The sequence below is a fragment of the Calonectris borealis genome, chromosome 19 (genome assembly GCF_964195595.1).
Source record: "Calonectris borealis chromosome 19, bCalBor7.hap1.2, whole genome shotgun sequence".
In the NCBI taxonomy this organism is placed as follows: Eukaryota; Metazoa; Chordata; class Aves; order Procellariiformes; family Procellariidae; genus Calonectris; species Calonectris borealis.
Window position 1 is genome coordinate 8986470 of NC_134330.1, and position 22098 is coordinate 9008567.

Genomic DNA, 22098 nt, shown 5'->3' on the forward strand with positions numbered 1-22098 from the left:
CGCTCACTACTATTTTAACTTAAAATTAAAAAGCAGGAACAGGCGGACGGGGCAGGGACGCCACGTACAGAGCACCAGTATCGGCCGCCTCTCCCGCCCCGGCGCTCAGGTGAGGTGCAGAGGAAGCTTTAGGGATGTGGAAAATTGCTGTGCTTCCCTCCTGACTGCAACAAGAAAAAGCAGCGTACGTGGCTAGAGCTTTACTCCCGTGCATCGCCCCGCTCTTCGTTAGAATAGTCACCTTTCTGGCAAGACCCCAGCAGTTTGCTCAGAAAAAAGTGTTGCGGTTTTTTTTTCCTCCTTTAGCAGTAAATATTTTACGAGGGAAGATTGACCAAGGCAAACTGTTTCCTGGGATAAAGAGCTCCCTTTGTCTCAAAGCTGGCACTATTGCCCTCTGCGGAGTAGAAGCACAAAAGGTCCATTGCTGCTCATCACGAGGCTGCAGCAGAAGAACATCGACAGGGCCCCACCACATCGAAGGACCGGCATTTGTGCTGCCAGCTCCACACCGGTGTTTGAGCACCGTGCACGTAATGACGGGTCCGTTCCGCATGCAAAGCACAAATTCACTGACCCACCTTAACACCTTCTCTTTAACATCTGCACACAGACACCCCAGACGGCTTAAAATGAAGACACTCCCACAAGAACTGAAAACGCTGGGATTTCTACCTGAACGTCCTATCATCATTTCTGCCATCCACACAGCTTTCGCGTCTCACAAAACAACACCCAGGACTTGGATTTTTGCCATGACTTCTTTATTTTGGGAAAAATATACAAATTAGTTCTAAATAAACACTCATCCCCTCCCTTAAACAGACTGTTAAATTAGACTGCCCAAACAAAATGTGCTTATACTCCATTTTCCCCTACATGATGCAGAGTCTGTAAAACCAAGAAATACATAGATATAGTGCTTTGATACTTCCCTGCAGTTTGTGTGAGTGAGAACGACTGAAATAGCTGCATGCTCTTGAAATACCAATCCAAGACTGCAGCTGGTCATACACACAGAAGTGGCAAGTTCTGCCTGTGCCCCACTCATCATTTTTTTTTTTCTGCTTTTTTTCCAAACCACCAAAGAACAATACTGCAAAGAGACACAACAAGGGGATGTGTGTCCGTTTCCACTGCACCCCTGCAGACATTATCACTCTTCCTAGGAACAGGCTGAGAGACGAGACCGTTCCAGGTACGCTGGGCACCTACTTACACTCTTTGGGAGACAGCAATTTGCGAATCAGCACAAGTGACATTCCAGTTAAAAAAAAAAAAAGGAAAAAAGAACAAAAGAGGTATTTGCCCCAGTTTTCAAAGAGAAAACCAAGGTAAGCCAATACTGGAGCCCAAAGAAAAGGCATATTACAATGTGTTGTGTAACCATCATGCATGTAACCAGAAAGGACAAATTATTACATGGCAAACGCAGCTTGTCCCCACAGATCACAAGCAAAGCCAGCAGCTTTCCCCGAGCAAATGGAGTGAATAAGGGCTTGCCAATAGCCAATATGACTGCATCCCTGAGCCGCCCTATTAATAGGTTACAAGCTTTTTTTTTTTTTTAAAGTTGCTATTTGAAGGATACAAGGACTAAACACCACAATCCCACCACAGCCCGCGTAAACTAACCCCACTACATTACACAATGACACTGCATGTGCAGGACAGCTTCCCCTCCCACCCTTTCAGACACCTAACCTGCCTTAGGTCAGCTCATCCAAAAATCGGTAGAAGTTACTACACTATGTCAACAGACTCTGTTGAAACTGGAAGTTACCTCTCCCAGAGAGGTTATTTTAGAAGTACTTAGGATATCATTTAAAAACAACTTACATTTTTCCCCCCACCAACACACAGTGATAATGGAATAAATCCACTTTCCTTCACATTAAAGAACAAGTTTTCCCTCTGAAGTGGCACTCATGTCTTAATTCCAACATTTAAAAAGACGATTAAGTTTGGTATTGCCACTTTTCTCCAACAGGAAAAAAAAGACATAGGTAGATGCCAAGGAAATATGGAAGAAAAAACAAGTAATAGATAGTAATGGTAGATCTGTGGTTCTTGACAACGTCAAGCTCCACACTTCTAATACAAAACTAAAGTATAACTGGGACAGTGTTGGGGGAGGCAGAAGGGTGAAGAAGCACTGGTGTCAGAGCAGAAGACACAAACATTTGATGAATCAAGGACCTTTAATGGAAGTCCAATCTCTAAACTACATCTTCATTCTCATTTTGCTGAGTCTTCCTCAAGTGGGCCTGATTGTGGATGGTGTGCCAACTCCAAAGCTAGAAGTGCACGGACAAGAATGAGAAAAGCCAGAACTATTTGCTGAGGAACAACACTCCCTAACAGCAAAAGGGTGAGCAAAGATGACACCAAACATGTGGGCAGCTGGACAACCTCTCCAAGAAACCACTGCCAGCCCCTGAGACTTAGACACAAGCAGTGAAGACCTTGTCCAAGCAGGCATTCCCACTACTGGCCTTCGTATGGTCCCAAATAAGGCGGTGAACATGACATGCAAGCAGAAAGATGTTTGATGAGGTAAAAGACAGTAGCACCTCCCTTCTAGAAATAGTAAAAAAAGGCATTTTTTTCCCTATATGTAGACATTTAAAACTTTTTTCTCCTTTTTTCCCAATAAAACCTGCTAAGGATACAAGCACAATCATCAAAAATACCAAGTCTGCTCAGAAGAGCTCTTAGGATTTCATTTCCTCATATACAAGCCTGTTAAACTTCAGTAAGCGTTAAAAACAGGAATCTGATACCAGCTCCCCTTTTCCCCCCGGTATAGATTTATCACACACATACACACGCACACAGAGTACATACTACGTTCCCCTTTTACAGATTAACTGTTAAAAAGGATGATTGTTCTAAGCCACGGAGATTTGTGAGGTCTGGCTCTCATGGAGAAGCCATTTTCCTCTAAGGTTTTTACCTGATTTGCAAGGCAAAGCTCTACTGCTCCCGTACATTCATTACAAAACAAAAAACAGTCTTTTAGGGTGAGCCTAAAAACCCTGGACCTGTTGGTCCCAGACCCACAGGTCAGTTCTTGGCCGTTCGGAGCTTCCTACGGAAATAGTCAGGCGCTGCATCGTACAGCCAGTCCGCATCCACCACGCACAGGTCCCGCATGTAGCACTTGTTGGTGTGAAGCAGCCCGTTGTAAACCACGCAGGCTGGCTTGCAGTGGAAGAGCACGGAGGAGGGGTGGATGGCCACCGACTGGTGAGAGTCCACGGTGCTGTAGGTGCCGTCCGGCTGCAGCTCCGCGGCGTTCATGAAGAGGCTGTGAGCCAGGCAGCGGCGGATGTTTCCAGTGTCTGAGCGGGAGGACTCGATCGGCATCAATAGCTGTTCAGCAGCGAGAGACGCAAGAGTAAGCAAGCGTGGATGTGCACCCTCGTGGGGAACCACAGCCCCATTTTAGTGGGCTGCCGAGATCAGGCAATATTGTGTCAGAAATCCTGCTAGGTGGGAAATACAAAAGGACTGCTAGGAATTCAGCTCAGGTAGATGTTAGGCTAATCCAGACTAATAGCAAACAAAAGATGAGCTGCAAAATGGATCGCGACTCTCCTTCTGGGAGTGAGTTTCAGGCCAACTAGCATTCAGAGCGGGACAGGGGTGCGAAACGGTGGCTCCCATGTCATGTACAGACTGCAAGCAATTCAGCAGCAGCTCCCACGCTGCACCTTACGCTCTGTGACTGGCAGGAACAGTGCTGATGTGAAAGCTGCTGTTAAATCGAATGCCTGACTCCGTGAAGACACCGTGCAGCATGGGCTGCTGAGGCTGACATCACTCAGTGGTGCATCTACACTAGAGCAGCGAAATCCCTTAGGAAAAACTGTCCTCTGCCCGAGAAGCCTTCCCAGAGCTCCCCTTCTCTCTTCACCTCTCCTCGACCCACTGAGCCCTGCAGCTCTGAGATTTCGGGATGCAGCTGCAGAGTCAGGAATTTTACCTGACTATTCATGGGAGACTGAAAACAAAACCACATTTTCTCACTCCTGGGACTTGGTGCACAACGAAATCAGTTTGGGGACAAACAGAAAAATACAAACAAGTAAAACAGAGAAAGACAGTATAGCAACAAGTTACCTTTACACAAATGTCCCTGAGCTGAGCTCTGACATCTGACACAAGCATCATGTTCCTGCCGTTGACAAAGTTCTCTTTGCACCATTCCTGCAGCAGAGACACCAGGAGTTAGAAGGAGCTGTTTCTTCACCCAAGTACGACAGCCTTTGGATACCATGAAAAGCAGAATCCTCCAAACACACAATCTTTCTCAGAGAAAAGGTGCTAACCCATTTCCTTGTCATATTTCTACCCGATTACTCCCCTGTCTACATTCCCTCCCACAGCGCCAAGAAATGGCATGTTGTTGTTCTCTTCCCACTCAGAATTGCTCTGCAAGGTCACCAAGTGCTGCGAAACAGCACTTGCAATCCCACAGGTGGTGAAAACAAATTATGTAAGAATGACAGATGCTGCAAGGAATGGGGTACTCAAGTCTACAGATCTACAAATCAAACTGAGGAGTTTATAGGGTAGGATGAATCAAAAACTGGTTGTAAATATGCTCAGTGTTTTTGCAGTGAATCCTGCCAAACAGCATGTCTAGAGTATTTATCAGCGAGTCTCAACACTCTCCCACTCCCTCCTGTTTCCAGCTGGAACCAGGGAAGGAAGAGACCTGGCTCTGATTACAGAACTGGCCTCATGGCTGAGGGAACTGGGGGTGTTTAGCCTGGAGAAAATGAGGCTGAGGGGGGACCTCATCGCGCTCTACGACTACCTGAAAGGAGGTTGTAGTGAGGTGGGGGTCCGTCTCTTCTCCCAAGTAACAGCGATAGGACAAGAGAAAACAGCCTCAAGTTGCACCAGGGGAGGTTTAGATTGGATATAAGGAAACATTTCTTCACCGAAAGGGTTATCAAGCACTGGAACAGGCTGCCCAGGGACGTGGTTGAGTCACCACCCCTAGAGGTATTTAAAAGACGCGTAGATGTGGCGCTTAGGGACATGGCTTAGTGGTGGACTTGGCAGTGCTAGGTTAACGGTTGGACTCGATCTTAAAGGTCTTTTCCAACCTAAATGATTCTATGAAGCTTTTGATAATCAGTTTTGCTACAGCCTTCTGGGGAAACCTTCGGCACTTGAACAGCTTTCTCCAATCACCCAACTGTAAAGGATGAGTAAGTCCTCTCTTCTCATTGCTTTGGAAGGATGCATATTGCATCAACCGTGAAGGATGCAGATGCCACTTTGCTGTATGCCAAAAAAGCTCCTCACCACCACGAGCCCAGACAGCACTGGAGTCCTCAGAGCATCCTACCTTGTTGCCACTGACATTTCTGAAGGCCCTGTACACGCTGAGCAGGGTAAGATGATCCCCCTCACTGGAGATGAATTTCTTCCTGACGGATTGCACTTCGTCCCGCCGGGCAGGGGGATTGTAGAGGACACTGTCCACTGATAACAGCGACACGATGGTCAGGATCTCTTCTGTACAGTGGAACTTGGGGGACAGGAGGATGGTCTGCAAATCACAGAACAAAACTGGTTTTTGGTCAACCAAATCTACTTCAGATGGGGAGACTTTTCTGCTCACTGGCAGCCCAGGAACTTTACCAAGCATTGTTTAGGACAATTTCATAAACATTCGGGCCTAGAGACAACTGTAAATCTTCTTATGGGCCCACCAAGCGCCTTTAACAGCAACTGTCATGCTCTTTCCTGAGACTGGCCAGTTCATATACAGTACAAACATGGTGACTAAAATCAACTACAGCATCAGACACTTCATGAAACTGCTAAACAGTGCTACCAGCAATCCCGGAAATTGCAAGGGAATTAGCCTTGTTTCAGCTTCAGAGGTGCCAGAGGAAAGAAATTATCTTTTAAAAAAATACCCCTGAATTAAACAACAAATGACAAACAAACCAGCACAGGTGCTGGAAATAAAGCTGTGCTTCGTTAACATACTGCAAATATACTAATATAGCTGCAGTCGCCTCAAAATTCCAGACCTTGTTTGAGGGGTTTGAAAGAGAAATGCCAATGGTACTGGGAAGAGTACATGAGATAAAAATTAGCTAATTTTTCTGTAGTTTTTACTTTAGAGAACTTTGGTTCCAGTGGAAAGGCTGCCATCTTCCTTCCCAGGGGGGTTAGGACAAGCTGATCTTCCTTTCGTTCCACAGCTCCCAGCAGGTCCAGCTGCTCGATCGCTGCTTGAATAGCGTCTGTCAAAACAAGCAGGTTCAGGCTGTGAGCCGTCCTAGTTGACACCGGCAGTGAAGGACCAGCTGGTACCATCACTACCTCTTTCCCCTGGCCAGAGGGACAAGTACTTTCTGTTTAGAGAAATTAGTGCCCCAAACTGTGGTTTATCCCCCTCTACCCAGTAGAACAATCACCTTTTCCAATTTAACTATCCAAAACAGAGGCAAAACTAAAGCTGCCATCTCTAGCTTTGAGCAGAAGCCGTGTGAGATTCTCTTAACTGCCTTCCTTGGCAGTTAAGGCCCACCTTCATGTTCTTTATGACTCAAAACTGCTCCCTGCTCTGTTTGGAAGCTGGACTTCCCAGCTCTCTGCCATAACCATGGCTGCTCTGATGAGACTGAGCAAAAGCAATGAGCAGTGAATGAATCCGAGACTTCTGGACCACCAGGAAAAGATGCAGCTGAGAGAGACAGCTCCCCTTTCACAGCCCTGACCTTCTGTACTCTATCTTCTCTGGCTGGCCTGAAGACATTATTTTTAAGCAATTCCTCAGTGACTCATTTGTCAATTTTTTCCAACGCTGCCTTTGTAACCACTTACCAGGAGATGGTTTGGACATGAAGTCAAAGGTGAGCACATTGGGAATTCTCAGAGCCAGGAGCTGAAGCATCACGCTGGCCAGATTACACCTGCATAGGCAGAAAAAACAACTGAGATTGTTCTCTTCTTTTTTTTTTTCTTTTTTCTTTTCTTTTATTTGCCTATAAGCTGAGATGGAATCCTCAGATCTGTGCTGCAACTTGACAGGGACTAGTCCAATGCTGGCTGGTGAAGCCTTACTTCCTAAACCACAAAGGGTAGGAGGTGAGTCCAAGATTTGGAGAGAAGTCAAAAGAACTATCGCCCATGCGTGTTTGGAGTCTCAGAGCCCAAATGTCCACCCTGAGCAAATGCTTCCTAGTTTTTCTGTTTAGTCTCCAGAGCTCATTTTTCTTAAAAGACCCTAGATCCAGTTTTGCTGTTCAGTTCTTTACCCAGCTCCATCTGTAACAGTACATGAAAGAGGTGTGGCAAGAAGCGTGACGGTATCAGGGTTCTTTTCTCACCTCTGTATCTCGGGTATTGTCATTTTGTCAAACTTCTCAAACTCATCCTCTGTGTAGAGCCGGTAACAGATCCCACTGTCCTCTCGCCCTGCTCTCCCTGTTCGTTGCCAAGCCTGGGCCTTCGACACCCGCTGGACTGCCAACACTTCCAGACCAATTTCTACGTATGAAAAAGCATCGCTTCAGTTAACGTCTGCGTAACACAGAGCTTTGAAAAACAGAACTTTGTAGGATTAACAACAAAAAATCCCAGGGTCTGCCATCCAAATACTGCTCAGACTTCACTTGGTTTAGCACCCTCAAGCAAAGGTAATTATCATGCACTGTGTCCAGGAAGAGAAGATTCATTTGACAGATTTTTACCCCTGCATTGCTGGTACTCAAAAAAACCCCTAAAAACCCACACCTAAAACCTAGGACATGAATTTAGTGCAAAGGGTGTTTTAAATCAGCTCTCAGTGGGGCTCACTGCCTCAAATAACTTCTACAAAACTGAAAACAATCTCTGCGTCGTTCCTTAGAATTCCTCACCAGGGCTGTACTTCTTTGCTTTGACCATGCCTGTGTCCACAACGTATTTTATTCCCGCAATGGTGATGGAGGTTTCTGCGATGTTGGTGGAGAGGATCACTTTGCGACAGCCCTGGGAGGAAGAGCAAATTAAAGCCAGTCCAAAGCCATTTTAGATTAGCAGCAATGAAGAAACGCTACTACTTTTGGCCAGCACGGGCCAAGCCTACATATCATTGCAGCATGCTATGACCACATACCATGCTTGCATTGCCAGCTCTCGTAAATTAAGATAATCTCTAGTTCCTAATCAGTTCTAAAGCATGTGGTTACACTTCTTGCAACAAAATACACCACCCAGGACAGCTGTTATCAATATGTCTTTAAACCATTCTGATTTCATTTCTGGCACAAGCACAAGACCTGAATTCTTGTTTATCTGCTGAATAGGTACAAAAGGGCCTGAGGCAGCACAATTTCCTTTTCTTATGGCTCTGCCAAACATGCCCAGGTTTTTAGCTTTCCTAGTATTTGGCTGGCCCATTAACTGCTGTAGCTTTTTTGTGATATGGACATAAAACTCCTATGAAATGGGGCAAATTTCAATTCCTCTGCCCTTTTCGGTCCCCCTAATTCTTCCTTCTTTTCAAGATCCCTGATGACTTATCGTATGTATCTGTTAATACCATCCCAGTTGCATCGTCTTGTATCACCCTGGAACCATTCAGCCTAAAGTCAGTAGACAGTGAAGACTATTACTTACTATCAGTACAGACCGCTTTAACCCCTTAAATTCCACGTTTCTTCCGAACACTCATGCAAGCAAACAGACAAACTCATCCTGTTTACCCATCACATTGCCGCACCTTGGGGGCAGCCTGAAAGACGCGGACTTGTTGAGAGTAGGGCAGAGAAGCGTAAAGAGGCATCACCATCATCTGTGGGCAGCCATCAGGGAGATGCTTGGCAATGTCTCGACAGGTTTTGGTCATTGCTTCAATTTCTTCCTGACCAGTCAGAAACACCAGGATGTCCTGAGAAGAGGGCGCTTCCTGGAGCCAGAGGAAAAAGCAAGGGAGAAGTCAAGATGGTTTGGATAGGGAGGGAGAACTGAGATTGTAATGAGATGTTGTCCTGACAGCAAGTCAGCAAAGCAGGTAAGGGAGAAAGAAAAAAAAAAATCACATGCTGTGCAACGTACGCAACAGCCTGAAGTTCCCAACGGATTCACCAGAGGTGAAGGGTAAACCGCATTTTGCAGGATTGAGTCTTAATGGGATGGAGGAATCATTTAAAGTCACATGTCTATTTCATTAAATAAGTGGCCAGGACATGCAAACGAGAGAGCCAGCAAGCACCCTGGTACAAGCCAGTAAACACAGAAAACTCAGGTGAGAGGAACATGTGGGTATTAGGTATGAATTGACATCAGAGATCTTTGCTTAGCAGACTCCTTTCAACTCCAGCCTTGATGTACAGGTCCCAAAATTCTAACAGCAGCAGCATCTTCAAAGCATTAAATGCAGGGTAATAAACAGTTTAACTAAATGATTTAACCATCTGGCAGTTTTGCATTCGAACATTTAGTCACAAAATGCCTATAAGCTGTTATTTTAGCAGATCTCTACTTGCTCTGCGGTTACACTTTGCCAGTAAACTAGAATCATCTTCACGCTACTGCTAGCTTATGCCTGGATTTCCCACTGCAAGCCAAGGCTCTTCACGGTTGACCACTTCCAATCTTTCTTTCCACTTTTGGAGTAACATCGGCATTTGTCAACCCCTCCCTTGAGCCAATCCAACTCACTAACCCAGCACGCCCCCAACTATCCACTTTTCCGGAGGACGCAGTGGAACACCTCAGGGGTACCTCTGATTTGGCAGCATCAAGCTGAAGCTATGTCTTCTGCCGCAGCAACCCGTGAGCCCCCCCGACCAACCATCCACCGCCCCAGGGAGGCGCAAACCTGACGAGGCTGCCATACCTGGTGGATTTGGAAGACTGACACTAGTGCTGCTTGGAGGTAATCACTCTGAGGCTGCTTGGTGTAAAAGATCTGAATGGGATGTTGCCGGCCTTCTAAATAGAGAACAGGAGCTCCATTGAAGTACTGGGAGAACTGGTCAACATCCATCGTAGCTGACATGATGACCACCTTCAATGTGAGCATAAGATGGGTTAGCACTGCGGTTTAGACCCAGCAGGACACCTACCAGTCAGGACTAGCCAAAAGTCAGCTTCCTGAGACTGAGATATATGCTTAGAACAGCAAAAAGCACGCAGAGTTTGGGACAGAAGAGAGCGATCTTTCCTTATTAAAGCCATCAGCTTTGGTATCACACAAGCATAACGTGCTGGTATGATAAAATGAGTGAAAACGTGTTAAAATTCTCTTCTGACATTTAACAAACAGACCTGAGTACCCACAAAGCTGGGCTGCACAATGGTCTGTTGAACGACACAGTGCTAGGACCCTACCAGTCCCCTACATGCCTTCCCCATCAAAACCAACATGCTCTCACACGCTTCATCACGTACTCACACGAATTCTTGTGCAATCTCCTTCCCCAGTGTGAGCATGTCACACAGCTGTCATATCAGACAGAGATGTATCCAGGCTGCTCTCAGCAACCGTACCAAAACCTCCCATAACAATGTGTCTAGTCTATAGCTCACACCCAAGGGGCTCTTACGAGAAAAGGCAACATGGAGGTGACCAGACACCTTGTTCAGATGTGTCATATCAGGCCCACACATCATAAGTTCTATTCAGATTTAAAGGGGCTTTTTAGGAACAGGAAAATAGTCAAGGCTGAAATTTCAAACACTTTGGAAAACCCCAGGAGATACTCATAGCGCTCAGGGTCCAAGCCCCATCCCTGCCCTTTGCTGCCATCCTAGATGCACATACTTTTAGTGGCAGTTTGCCCAGTTCCTTTCGCTTCTTTTGTGCGGCTTTCACCACTCCAAAGAGTACATCAGTATGGATCGTCCTCTCATGGGCTTCATCCAGGATGACAACGCTGTACTTCCGCAGCATAGGGTCCCCGATAGCTTCACGAAGCAGCATTCCATCTGTTAAAAACTTGATTCTCGTTTCATCAGATGTAAGATCATCGAAGCGTACGGTATAGCCAACCTATGGAAGTGATCATCACGGAAAGTACAAGCACAAAGTTACTTGCATTTCTCATTGCCATCTTACCACAAGGAAGGACTACAAAGCACTCTGGTCAATGCATCGGACAGAGCCACCCAGAACGCCAAGGAGACTCTGGAATAGTCTGTGAGCAGTTAGTCTTGCAGATCTAATAATCCATCTAAAGGAAGCTCCCAACACTGTATCCCAATTAGCTTTTTCCCAACTAGAAGTTCATCACAAATGCTACAAGTTTCCTTTCCTTCCTCCCCTGCTAGAAACTACTTCATGCTCTCCGAAGACTTATGTAGGGGAAGTTTTTCTCCTCCACTTTTCTCCCACAGATCTGCACAGATTCAGCCCTCTGCTCTCCTTGACTTTTGATACAGGGAGCAATGGAAGAGAGCGCAATATTTTCTGGTTTATTCATTAACCAGTATTTTTGCAAATGGAGGAACACAGATAATAATCAAGAAGTAAAATACCACAGAGACAAAGTCAAACATGCCCCCCCTGAGCCCCAGAGGCAGGTAAAACCCCATTTTTTTCCACTCAGGCATATTATTAAATGAGGACTACATATTACCCCTGTGGCTGTTTTTTATTGTACCCATTAAGCCCTGATACAGTCCCATTGGCACTGCAGTACTAAACCAACTCTCTAAAGACTTTGTAAAGCAACATACCAGTTTCCCCAGCTCTGTCCTCTTCTCGTCCGAGACTCTGGTAGCTAAGGATATAGCTGCTACTCTGCGAGGCTGGGTCACAGCAATGATGCCTTGGCGGCCAATTCCTGCTTCGTAGAGGTACTGAGGGATCTGAGTGGTCTTCCCTGAGCCCGTTTCTCCTAAAGAACAACACGGGAAGAGTTTTCCCTTTCTATAACATCTTCAAATGAAAGAACCCAACTCATTTTTTTATGTTAACTTTTGACCATATTTCAGGATGGGGAGGCTGAAGACAGGAAGAGGTTGAACAGCCCGCCCGAAGTCACACCGCAAAGCAGCGGCAGACCAGGGACAGAACCCAACGCCTTGCTCTAGTTGCTAGACCACTCCTCTACAAAACTCCTCTCACCCAGGTTCTCTCCAGCCACACTCTGGTTTAGAAACATATTCCAGTCTGTCCAGATATGAAGTGTTTGTTGAGTTACACAGCCAACATAAGATAATCATGCAGAGCAAGGAATAGACACTAGTTTAGTTTTATGCATATATTTACACTACACACTAGAAAGTTTCAAAGTAAAGCTGTAAGCAAATTAAAGCGAAGCTTTTTTCACAACAGCAAGTAGCAAGTTATGGTTTGAGACTCTCTTAGAGGAGCACTCAGGGCACCAGTAAGGCAGCAAGTCTTCCTCTGTGCCTTCCTGAAATCAGAGACGGTCCCTTCAGGCCCAGGTGAATGTCTTCTCCATCCATACAGCACTAGTGCACAACACAACAAACACACCTGGGGGGAAATGGGATAGCATTTCCAACACAAATTCTGTGCAGACCCCTCTACCAAAGACGGCAGTCAGCAAAAGCATACAGACAGCTACCAGCAGTCCTTACCGCAGCATCGACAACAAAAAGCGTAACTTACCAGGCACAGTGTAAAGCAGCACAAATCACAGCGCTTAGAGGCACTGCAAGTAAAACTGTCTTGAAGTGCAACGTGCAGGGAAGGGCAGAGAATGTTTTCAACGTCACTGTCACTTTTCTGCACGTTTTATTACAGCTTAAAACACATCTGTAACTCAAATCAGATCCCCTTCAGCTTCCTACTGACCCATTACAAGAATCGCTCTATATGAAAGAGCGCGAGGCTCTGGAAAACAGAGCCCTGTACTCTCAGTCCTTGCAAGACAGCAACGGCACAGAGCACGCTGGGGGAGCGAGGTGAGAGCTGACAGAAGAGGGAGGGAGAAGCATGAGAAATTCAGAAAGACGACCACCAAGGAGAGAAAAATCGGAAGGCCAAGTTGTAAGAACTGCAGACTGCAAATAGCAAGAGTGAGCTTTTTAGCTTTTTAGCTCACTCCACAGCCGTAAAATTTTAAGTGGTTTATAATAGTGTATATTTAGCAAGCAGTAATGACAATCTCAGGATTATACAGAAGAAAGTAGATAAATGCAGTCACGTCTATCAGTTGCCATGACTTTTTTTTTTTAAGGGTTCACATATAGGAGTGAAATACAAAGCACTGTTCATTTAAATCTAATAAATGCTGAGTCTTTTGACTTCCAGCTGGGAAGCTGGAGCTGCCTTCAGCTCCTGAAAGTCAGACAAAAAGCTTATTAGTTTGGACTCAAAGAAAGCATAAGAAAATAGTGAACGCCCCTGAAAATGTAGCTGAGGAGACACTTTTTCCAAAGAGCAGGGTTTTCCCATTTGGCTTTAAGCTGACTGAACTCCAGGCAGATGGCGAGACAGGAAGGAGAGAGAAAGACTTTCGCCTTCTCCGTAAGAATTAAGTCAGCAGCTGCTTCAACCAGTCAAAACTCAAGAATAAAAATATTACTGATGTACCGCGCTTCAGATTTACACCCAAACCTCTTCTCTGCAACTCCTCACAGGCCGCGACGCCCGGCAGGACCGGCCCAGGCCCCGCACTGGGGACCCCCGCTGCCCTTCTCGGGGCACCGATGACCCCCCCGCTCCGCTGAGCCCCGCTGCAGCGGGCAGCAGCAACGCTCCCCGGCAGGCCGCGGTGCCGCCCGCCGAGAGGCCCGGGGCGGCGCTGAGGGGAGCCCCGCTCGCCCAGGCCCCGGCGGCGCCCGGCCGGGCTGCGGCGCTGAGGAGACCCGCCGCCCCGCGCCGGGGCCGCCCGGCTCCCGCACTCACCGATGAGGACGGCGGTGTCGAGGCCGCGGAGCTGGCTCAGCAGCGGCCCCCGCGCCTGGAAGATGGGCAGGCCGCGGCGCTGCGAGGCGGCGGGCGGCGGGTGCCGGCGCGGCGCGGGGGAGGCGGGCAGCATGGCGGGGCGGGGGGGCGGCGCCGCCTTGAGCCGCTTGGCCGGGGGCGCCTCGCCGCCCTGCGGCATCGCCCCGCCGCGCCTCAGGCCCGCCTGTCGCCCGGGCGACGGTTGCCGCCCCGCGCGCCGCCATGGCGTCATCGCGCCGCCGCCCCGCGCACGTGATCGCCGGCGGGAGCGGGGCGTCATGGGAAATGTAGTCCCGGGGCACCACCAACCCCCGGCAGGGAAACCCGCGGAATCCGACCAGCGGCCGGGACGGGCAGGCGCTGACTGGCAGGGAACGCCTTAGAGGGGCAGGCTCGAGACCTGCGTCATCCCAATTTACGGTTTGTCGGCACAAATCATCCCTGACTCCGCACACGGCTGACGATACACTCGCCAAAGAGGACTCTGGTATTTGAACACACTTCTGGAGCGTGTCCAGAGGAGGGCAGCGAAGCTGGTGCAGGGCCTGGAGCCCAAGTCTGATGGGGAGCGGCTGAGGGAACTGGGGGTGTTTAGCCTGGAGAAGAGGAGGCTGAGGGGAGACCTCATCGCGCTCTACCTGAAAGGAGGTTGTAGCGAGGTGGGGGTCGGTCTCTTCTGCCAAGTAACCAACGATAGGACGAGAGGAAATGGCCTCAAGTTGCGCCAAGGGAGGTTTAGATTGGACATTAGGAGAAATTTCTTTACTGAAAGAGTGGTCAGGCCTTGGACCAGGCTGCCCAGGGAAGTGGTGGAGTCCCCATCCCTGGAGGTATTTAAAAGACGTGTAGGTGAGGTGCTTAGGGACATGGTGTAGTGGGCATGGTGTGTTGGGTTGGCAGTTTCCAACCTTAATGATTCTATGATTCTTCATGGGACAGGCTGCCCAAGAATGGTTCCAAGGGCAATTAAAGATCAGCTTAGGCAGCAATCTGCCAGTACCAGTCAATTTAGTCCTGGGGTGCAAGATACAGACACGGTGGCCTTGCTCTGTGAAGAGACGCGTACGGTCTGGAACACCCCACCCGAGAGGAGGGAAGCGTGCGAGGAAAGCAGCTTTGGAAGAGCAAGGACGGACAAGCTGTCTATCAATACGTGGCTTAGAAGAGGAGGTGGTCCTCAGGAAGGGGCACACCACCTTGCCCACTTCGCAGCAGGGCACTGGGTTTACAGAAGGTTCTATCCGCGCCGCGGACGTCCCACCAGCAAACTACTAAGAGGCTCTTAAACACTGAACTAAAAAAAAGGTTTTGATCTAATTCCCATCTCATAAGCTACCCTGAAGCAACATTGCCCAAAGCATTTTTAGTACTCCTAGAGAGTAAGATTTAAAGTCTGTTTTGGGAAAAAAAAAAAAACCAAACAAACTCCCTTAAGTTTTTTTTTTTTATATATAACCTTTAACAGATAAAATGCAGGTACAAACGGACTCACCAATTTTGTTTATCAGGATCTAATACACTGCTTGTGGACAACGCATTTCCCCGTGAGATCCCAACACATTCACCTCCTGGACTACAAACAAGTTAAAAACCTGCAGCCAGTTTTTAACAACAGCAAAATCTGAGGCTAAACAAGATGACCACTGTGTCAAGGGTGAGCCTATCCTCCCAAATTCAGGAGGAAGATGCAGTTTCAACAATACCTCTTTATCTATTACGATGCAATCGATAAAGAGCTACCCAGTACAGCCCGTAGCATCTTAGGAGTGACTGGACATGACAAGCTGAACTGTGCTCCGAATTCCTTACGTGGCTCCTTATACAGATATTTATAATGAACATAACCTCAAGCTAAATCCCACTCAGTGCCACTGACCTGTGCCAGACACTCAGTCCTCCCGCAACGAACTTCATACGCAGACCACAAATTTAACATCTTAAGCGCACAATCCTGTTTCCTAACAGTTCTGAGAGACACTTGTGGGAAAAGCTTGCATTAATGCTGTCTCTTCAGGGACTTGCTTTTCCCAACCTGCTTTTTCACCAGCTGCCTCAAGACTATAGGATTATACGAAGGATTAACAAAAAAGGACGCACAAGACATTTTATTCAACTCATCTGAGATATTTGAGCAGTTCTGACTCCAGACAAGTTTTCCTCCCTAGTGCTCCAAGTCATTTAATAACTGTTAGAAGTGTGCATGTGTGGGGGTGGATTTTGTAGAACTACCTATTTAAACAAACCAGTAAGACTCAAACCTGGTCATCCGAACACACAGTCTTTGGGGGAAAAGCCATCAAAATGTAGTCTCAGCCTGCAAGTGTATTCACACAGAGGCACATTCCAGAAACCCAACCGGCAAAATGAAAAGCCTGCATTACGCTATGTGTTGTATTTCTTACAGTTCAAACAAGACTGGAGACAACAGCATCTCAGATTAAAAAACCTTTTGCCATTGGAATAGGGACTTACACTTTCAACCATCTTGTAGCTGTTTTATCCAAGAATAAAAAATGAGTTAAAACCAAAAAAGTTGGTTTTGTCCCCTGTAAAGTTTTCCATATAGTTTCCTGTATCAAATAACTTGAAAAAATGCTTTAGAAATCACTTTAAACAAGTACTTGTGGTCTTGTTAACTGAAGTTGACAGGAAATGGTTTCCAGTTTTAGGTTTTTGGCTCCACTGGATTAGTATTTTCATTACCAGCACAATAAATTCCCTGACCGGGAAAGACACTGGTAGCCTGGAAGTGTCTTGGATTAGACTGCCATTTCATAAAGTGCTTGTATTTAAAACCATAGAGCTGTCAAAAAGCGTCCTTTCTGCGATGGGTAATGAGAGAGTCCCCAGTATGGAACTTCATTCAGGTCAGTCTCTCCCAGTTGTCGCTGGGTTTTGGCACAGACATTTATTAGATTCCAAGGCGCTGACCTTCTCCCCATGCAAATCCTCCTGGTCGTTCTTCTGGCAAGGGATTGTAATTAGGATCATCTTCCGGAGTATCAAATATTGCTTTCCTGGAAAACAGAAAAGGGTTTTTTTTTTTTCCCTTTAGAATACGTGTTTCACAATAAGACCAAGATTGCTCAAATTCTGCACATGTACAGCGTCCTCCTTCAGAAACAGCTTGCCAAAGCACCGGTGATTTATATCCAAGTCACACTTGCTCTCCAGTTAGGAGCCATCTGGAATAAGGACTAGAATTATGTGCCTAAATCAACCGAGACTGACGAGATTCAGCTGAAAGTTAAAATTCCACCTCCAGTGAAAGGCAGAATTTCATACAGCTAGCATGTTCTCCCAGGACAGGGTAAGGGAACAAAACATGAATGGGATATTGAAGAGCTCTTCACATCTTGAGAAGGGGACAAAGTAAGAGTCAAATACAGGCAGTATTATCTCAATCTCACAGGCAGGATGCAGGCATTGACAGGCAGACTTGAAATCCACAGAAGAGTCTGCATTTGAGACAATATTAGAGGCTTGGGCTTCCTATTTATTACAAAAATCGTGCTTAATCTCGTAGGTTATTTTGCCACTCGCAAAACTAGTTCTAGAGGTTCTCTCTCCATAGATTTGTTTATCCAGAAACAAAAATGTAGTAGATTCTCTGAAACAAACAAAAAAAAAATCACAGGCTGCATACAAGCAATCATTATATCCAAAACGTCGTAAAAGTTCTTAGAATAGCTAAAGGGATTATTCCTCTTCACCCGGAGTGACAGGCCATTTCAGAGAAATTTTCAGAACAGGAAAAAAGAAAATAGCAGGGGTATTACAGGATTACAGCTAAGACATCAAAGAAAATTAAAGCATCTGAGGGAAAAAAAAAGCACAATTCTAGACCCAGACAAGAATCATAAGCAGCCTTCTGAACACAGACACGTAAAAGGATTTAAGTGGAAGCCTGAAGACAGGCTGACACTTTTTCCAGAGGACGAGAGTTACTGAGACAGCACGCATTGCTCCAACAGCCTTAGGATTCCTCCTGCACACAGCTGGGTGCATACACCCTCTGTGAAAATGGGAAATCTCAAATACATCCTTTTATCACACGTCTAACTGGACACTCCATTTGTCTACAGTTGCATTTACATGAAGGTAGCCCTCACCAGAAACAGCCTTCAGCTGCCAAGGCCAAGTTAGATTAGTGTAGGCCTACAAAAGTGACCAGCACAGCTGTCCTGGGACAGCCATTCCTGCAGCCATCACCTGGTACAACCACCTGCTGAAGACAAAGCCTATACTGAACAGAAATAAACTATCCATGTAAGTGTACTTGTCCAATCAAACAGGTATGACCCATCAATTGAACTAAGCATGGGTCTGTATATGACATTTTTATTATTCAGGCTTCTGGAGGCTAGTTCAAACAACAAAAAAAAAAAGATAATCAGTTCAGCTCTAGATAATTCTAAGAGTCTCACAGACCTCAACTTTCAATGTCTCAACTGCCCTATCGTTTAGGCAAGCTTCTCTCACCCAGGCTGCTGTGAAGCATTACAGATGATTGCAGCCCTTTATGGAAGAGGGAACTGAGTAGGAGTACAAACACCAGTCTTTTGCCAAAGCTGTGAAACAGAGAATGATTTACAGGTAAAACAAAAAAATTAGATATATTTAATACCTCAGTCACTCTGTTCGTACACACCAGTACTCTCATTCCTCACACCTCAGTAAGAGACGTGCATCTTTGGTGCCACCAACAGGCGAAACTCAGTTAGCAAAGACTAAGAAGAAATCAAGGGTTACAAAACCCCTCCAGCCCTTCTCCACAAGAAGTTAGTTCCCACTTACACATCTCTAAGACCTTCCCTCCCTCATCTGGCAACACACGAGTTAAATAAAAGACAAGTACAGACACACCACAATTCTGTCTCAAGCTGCCTAATTTACCAGAAGTTGACGTGACTGAATTATAAACAGTTTTCCATGCAAGCACTTTTTCTACATCCGTTCCAAATCAGACACCAATACTTACAGGACAGATGGTGTTCGCAGAAGCCTTCCACCACCGGGCTGATTGGGAAAGACATCCTCTAAGAAAAAATATATATGCCCAACGGCAATGCCTAGCATATAAAGAAAAGTCAAATGGTGATTTTCAATACTTCTCCTTTACAACTTTCAAATGCTTCACTAGTTTTCAGGAAAAAAAAAAAACAAAACCACACACCGATTCTTTCACAGAAAATACAATAAGAGATATAGAAATACAAAAAAAAATGAAGCACATTGACATCAGATGAAAACCTTGCACTACAAGACATTAATACAAAGAAAATTGCTTGTCATTATTAAACATATTGATGTTACGGCTTTATTAGAGTTGATAAAAATAGTAATATAAGCTATTTTACTCAATAGTCTGATGCCCACAATCAGATTATGTACCTGGGCTGATTCCAAGCAATAAAAAGCCAAAGCGTCAGAAGCTCTTTCCATCCTTGTTATAATACAAAATACGCTACAGTGTTTAGAAATCAAGGAAAGCCTGGTATAAATACAGCACCATTATACCAGACTAACTAACACTAAGAGAGAGGCATTTAGCCCTTTGTTTTTTTCCACATTTTTTGTTTCATGTTAAACACTAGCAGGAACAAGTCCTTGTGATTCTGGCGATTCCTTACCCAGGAGATCCACAATGATGGAGTTCCCCAAAAGCAGCGAAAAGCCCATCAATACCCAGGGTAGAAATGGGGCTTGAAAGATGAGAAGACCAAAAAAGTTCATACGGACATAGGGATTCCTGCGGCTCCATACATACACGAGCATTATTGTGAATGCCTGACCCAAGAAAACCAAGTTCACAAACAGGCCAAAAAGCTGTGATAGTTAGTTAAAGAAAACAGTTCACTAAATAATTGTTGTGAGGTCAAGCATGAGAAGAATTTGACAGCTTGACCTGTAATCCTACATTTTCCATACAATTCCTACCTCTACTTTCCCAGGTTCAAGTAAATCAAACCTACTGTCGATCAAATTCAACAGCTGTAGCAGGATTCAGGGTACCTGCAGCATGAATAATCCCTTTAAAGTATAATTTAGCATGAAATCACTGAAATAGCAGCATTTCTCTTAGACAACCTGAGCATGATTACACACCTGAGCAGTCCCCTTTTATCTGATAATCTCATTTCCATAATCCTGTCAAGCAGTAAAAAGCCTGAAAGACCAGCCCAGTATTTAACAGCAAGTCACAAAGCATTCAAAACTACTTTAACAAATACTGTTATTCCTTGTACCACAAACATGATATATTATCACCTAAGAAATAAGATAAATGTAATATCATGGTGACAGTTCTCACTCACGTATCTTTAGCTTCACTAAAGCAGTTTGGAATAAAAAAAGGATACAGTCATTAAAAGTCCACCAAAAAGGAACATAAATACAAAATCTGCCGTCCGACCTCGAAAAGAGCCTTCTTCAAGCATTCGGCAGTAACGATATCTGAAGTCGCAGGTCAGGAAAATTTGATTGCAAATGAGTTTAAAGAAAGATCCAAGCAGAAAAGGATTCAATTACACATGAGCTTAGATGTAAGTGTTGTAGCAATTTACTTCATCAACTGGCTCTTTCTGGGTGCCTCAGCAGAGAGGGCAGACCCAGGAGAAAAAAGTTACTTGGAATTTTCTCCTGTGTGTCAGAACCAACCTGAAGGATCAGGCTGGTACAACAAAGTCTTAACACCACAAAAATAAACGGCAAAATTCTTGACAACTTACAAAGGAAATCCCATTGATGTCCATTCATGACATCAGTGAAGTCGGCATTGCTAAACTCCCAGGAACCTCACGGCGGAGCAGAACTGAACCTTTGCCTATGTGCACGTATAGCAACATGCCTGTACTCTGGAGCTCTGCTTTCCGAGGAGAGAAAACAAACTTGATGAAGGATACAAAAAGATCATGTTAAATAAAAAATTAAAGCCAACTGGTCCGAAGAATAAGTAGTTTGTGATTAGCCTCCATACCTGGAAATAAGACAAATACAAGGACTTTAAACATGACAGCTTAGTTTTATTGTCTAAATACAAAACCAAGTAACAACGTAACTGAAGTCTCCTTCATAGTCAACGAATCTAAGACCTATGCTAAGATACAGTGATGGCACTCTAGCTTCATTAGCTTTTTTGAAATATAACTTTAACGTGAAAAGCCATAGTCATTTGTAACAATTTTGAGAGGACAAGCACTTGCAAACTCAACAGTTTACTTAAAAACCTCCCATACTTTAGAAAACACTTACTTGAAAGTGTTTAAATATTAATTCAGGGTTGAAATACAGCTGAAAGGGTGTGATTAGTTCTAATTGCTGAAAAAGAAGAGAACAGTTGATGGAATCAATACACCAAGAAAAAGCTGTATGCACCCAAACAACCAACCCCCCTCTTCTGTGCCAGCAAGAGGCCGACAAGTTCTCAGTCAGCACATTGAGCCTTCCGGCAAAAGCCAGCCTCGATAACCTCTCCAGCCCCCCTCACGTTGTGGTTGTGTATTTGTGCTTTGCCCCTGCCCAGGCTGCACGGCGGGCGGGCAGCGGGGACCCTGGAAGCGCCGCTTTCAGGGGATCCCCCCGGCTCAGAAGGCCCTGGGGGGGAAGAGACCCGGCCCTGGGCTGGGGAGGTCTCCCAGGTAACCCCTTCCAGCGTTCCCAAGCGCACTCCTCTCCCCAGCCCGCCGGCACGGCTCCAACGAGCCTCACCCCCCCTCCCGGGCACCCTCCGCGCACCCTTCCTCTCCCCCGCACCCCGCCGGCTCTGTTAGGCCGCAGGCGGCCGCCCGAGACCCCGCGGAGCCGGCCCCACCACCCCCACCCACGGGCCGGGCCCTCGGAGGGCCTGCGGAGGCGCGGGCCGGAGGGAGCGCGGCCGGCGGGACGGGGCGGCCCCACTTACCACGGCGGCGGTGGTGAGGACGCAGGCCGTGGTGTAGGCCCGCGTCACGGGCGGCACCTGCAGGTACTCCTGCCGGAAGGTCTGGTACGCCATCTTAGCGCTTCCTGCGCCGCTTCCGCTTCCGCCACGCCTCTGCGCCTGCGCTCCGCCCCCCGCCCCCGCCGCCGACCCCCGGCGGAGCCAATCGGCGCCGGCAGGGCCCGTGCGGTCGCGCTGCGCTCTCATTGGCCGAGCAGCGAGCGTGGCCGCTTACTCCCCTCGCTTTCCCCGCCCCCGAGGACTGGAGCGCTTGGTGATTGGGCAGCGCTTTTAT

General features: G+C 46.5%; 2 protein-coding genes across 4 annotated transcripts; both read right to left on the reverse strand.

Moving 5' to 3' along the window:
* Positions 1-752: 752 nt before the first annotated feature.
* DHX33 (DEAH-box helicase 33) lies at positions 753-14057 on the reverse strand. Its single transcript, XM_075168959.1, has 12 exons — positions 13844-14057; positions 11701-11861; positions 10787-11014; positions 9860-10030; positions 8741-8926; positions 7896-8007; positions 7365-7524; positions 6859-6947; positions 6148-6275; positions 5366-5569; positions 4126-4212; positions 753-3375 (listed from the first exon to the last, which is right to left on the reverse strand). The coding sequence occupies exons 1-12, from the start codon at positions 14040-14042 to the stop codon at positions 3067-3069; spliced, it is 2034 nt and encodes a 677-aa protein (XP_075025060.1). The 5' UTR covers positions 14043-14057; the 3' UTR covers positions 753-3066.
* Positions 14058-16044: 1987 nt separating this feature from the next.
* On the reverse strand, positions 16045-21926 carry DERL2 (derlin 2). 3 transcript variants are annotated; one of them, XR_012676621.1, is made up of 8 exons: positions 21786-21925; positions 21137-21202; positions 20788-20861; positions 20245-20338; positions 19516-19711; positions 18864-18954; positions 18510-18612; positions 16815-16899 (listed from the first exon to the last, which is right to left on the reverse strand). XR_012676621.1 is itself a non-coding variant. In XM_075168960.1 (7 exons), the coding sequence occupies exons 1-7, from the start codon at positions 21876-21878 to the stop codon at positions 16794-16796; spliced, it is 720 nt and encodes a 239-aa protein (XP_075025061.1). In that variant the 5' UTR covers positions 21879-21922; the 3' UTR covers positions 16045-16793. The 3 variants fall into 3 exon arrangements, 2 of the variants coding, with proteins under 2 accessions (XP_075025061.1, XP_075025062.1); XM_075168960.1 differs by lacking the exon at positions 18510-18612 and having other exon boundaries at positions 16045-16899; positions 21786-21922; XM_075168961.1 differs by lacking the exons at positions 18510-18612; positions 18864-18954 and having other exon boundaries at positions 16045-16899; positions 21786-21926.
* Between the last annotated feature and the right edge of the window lie 172 nt (positions 21927-22098).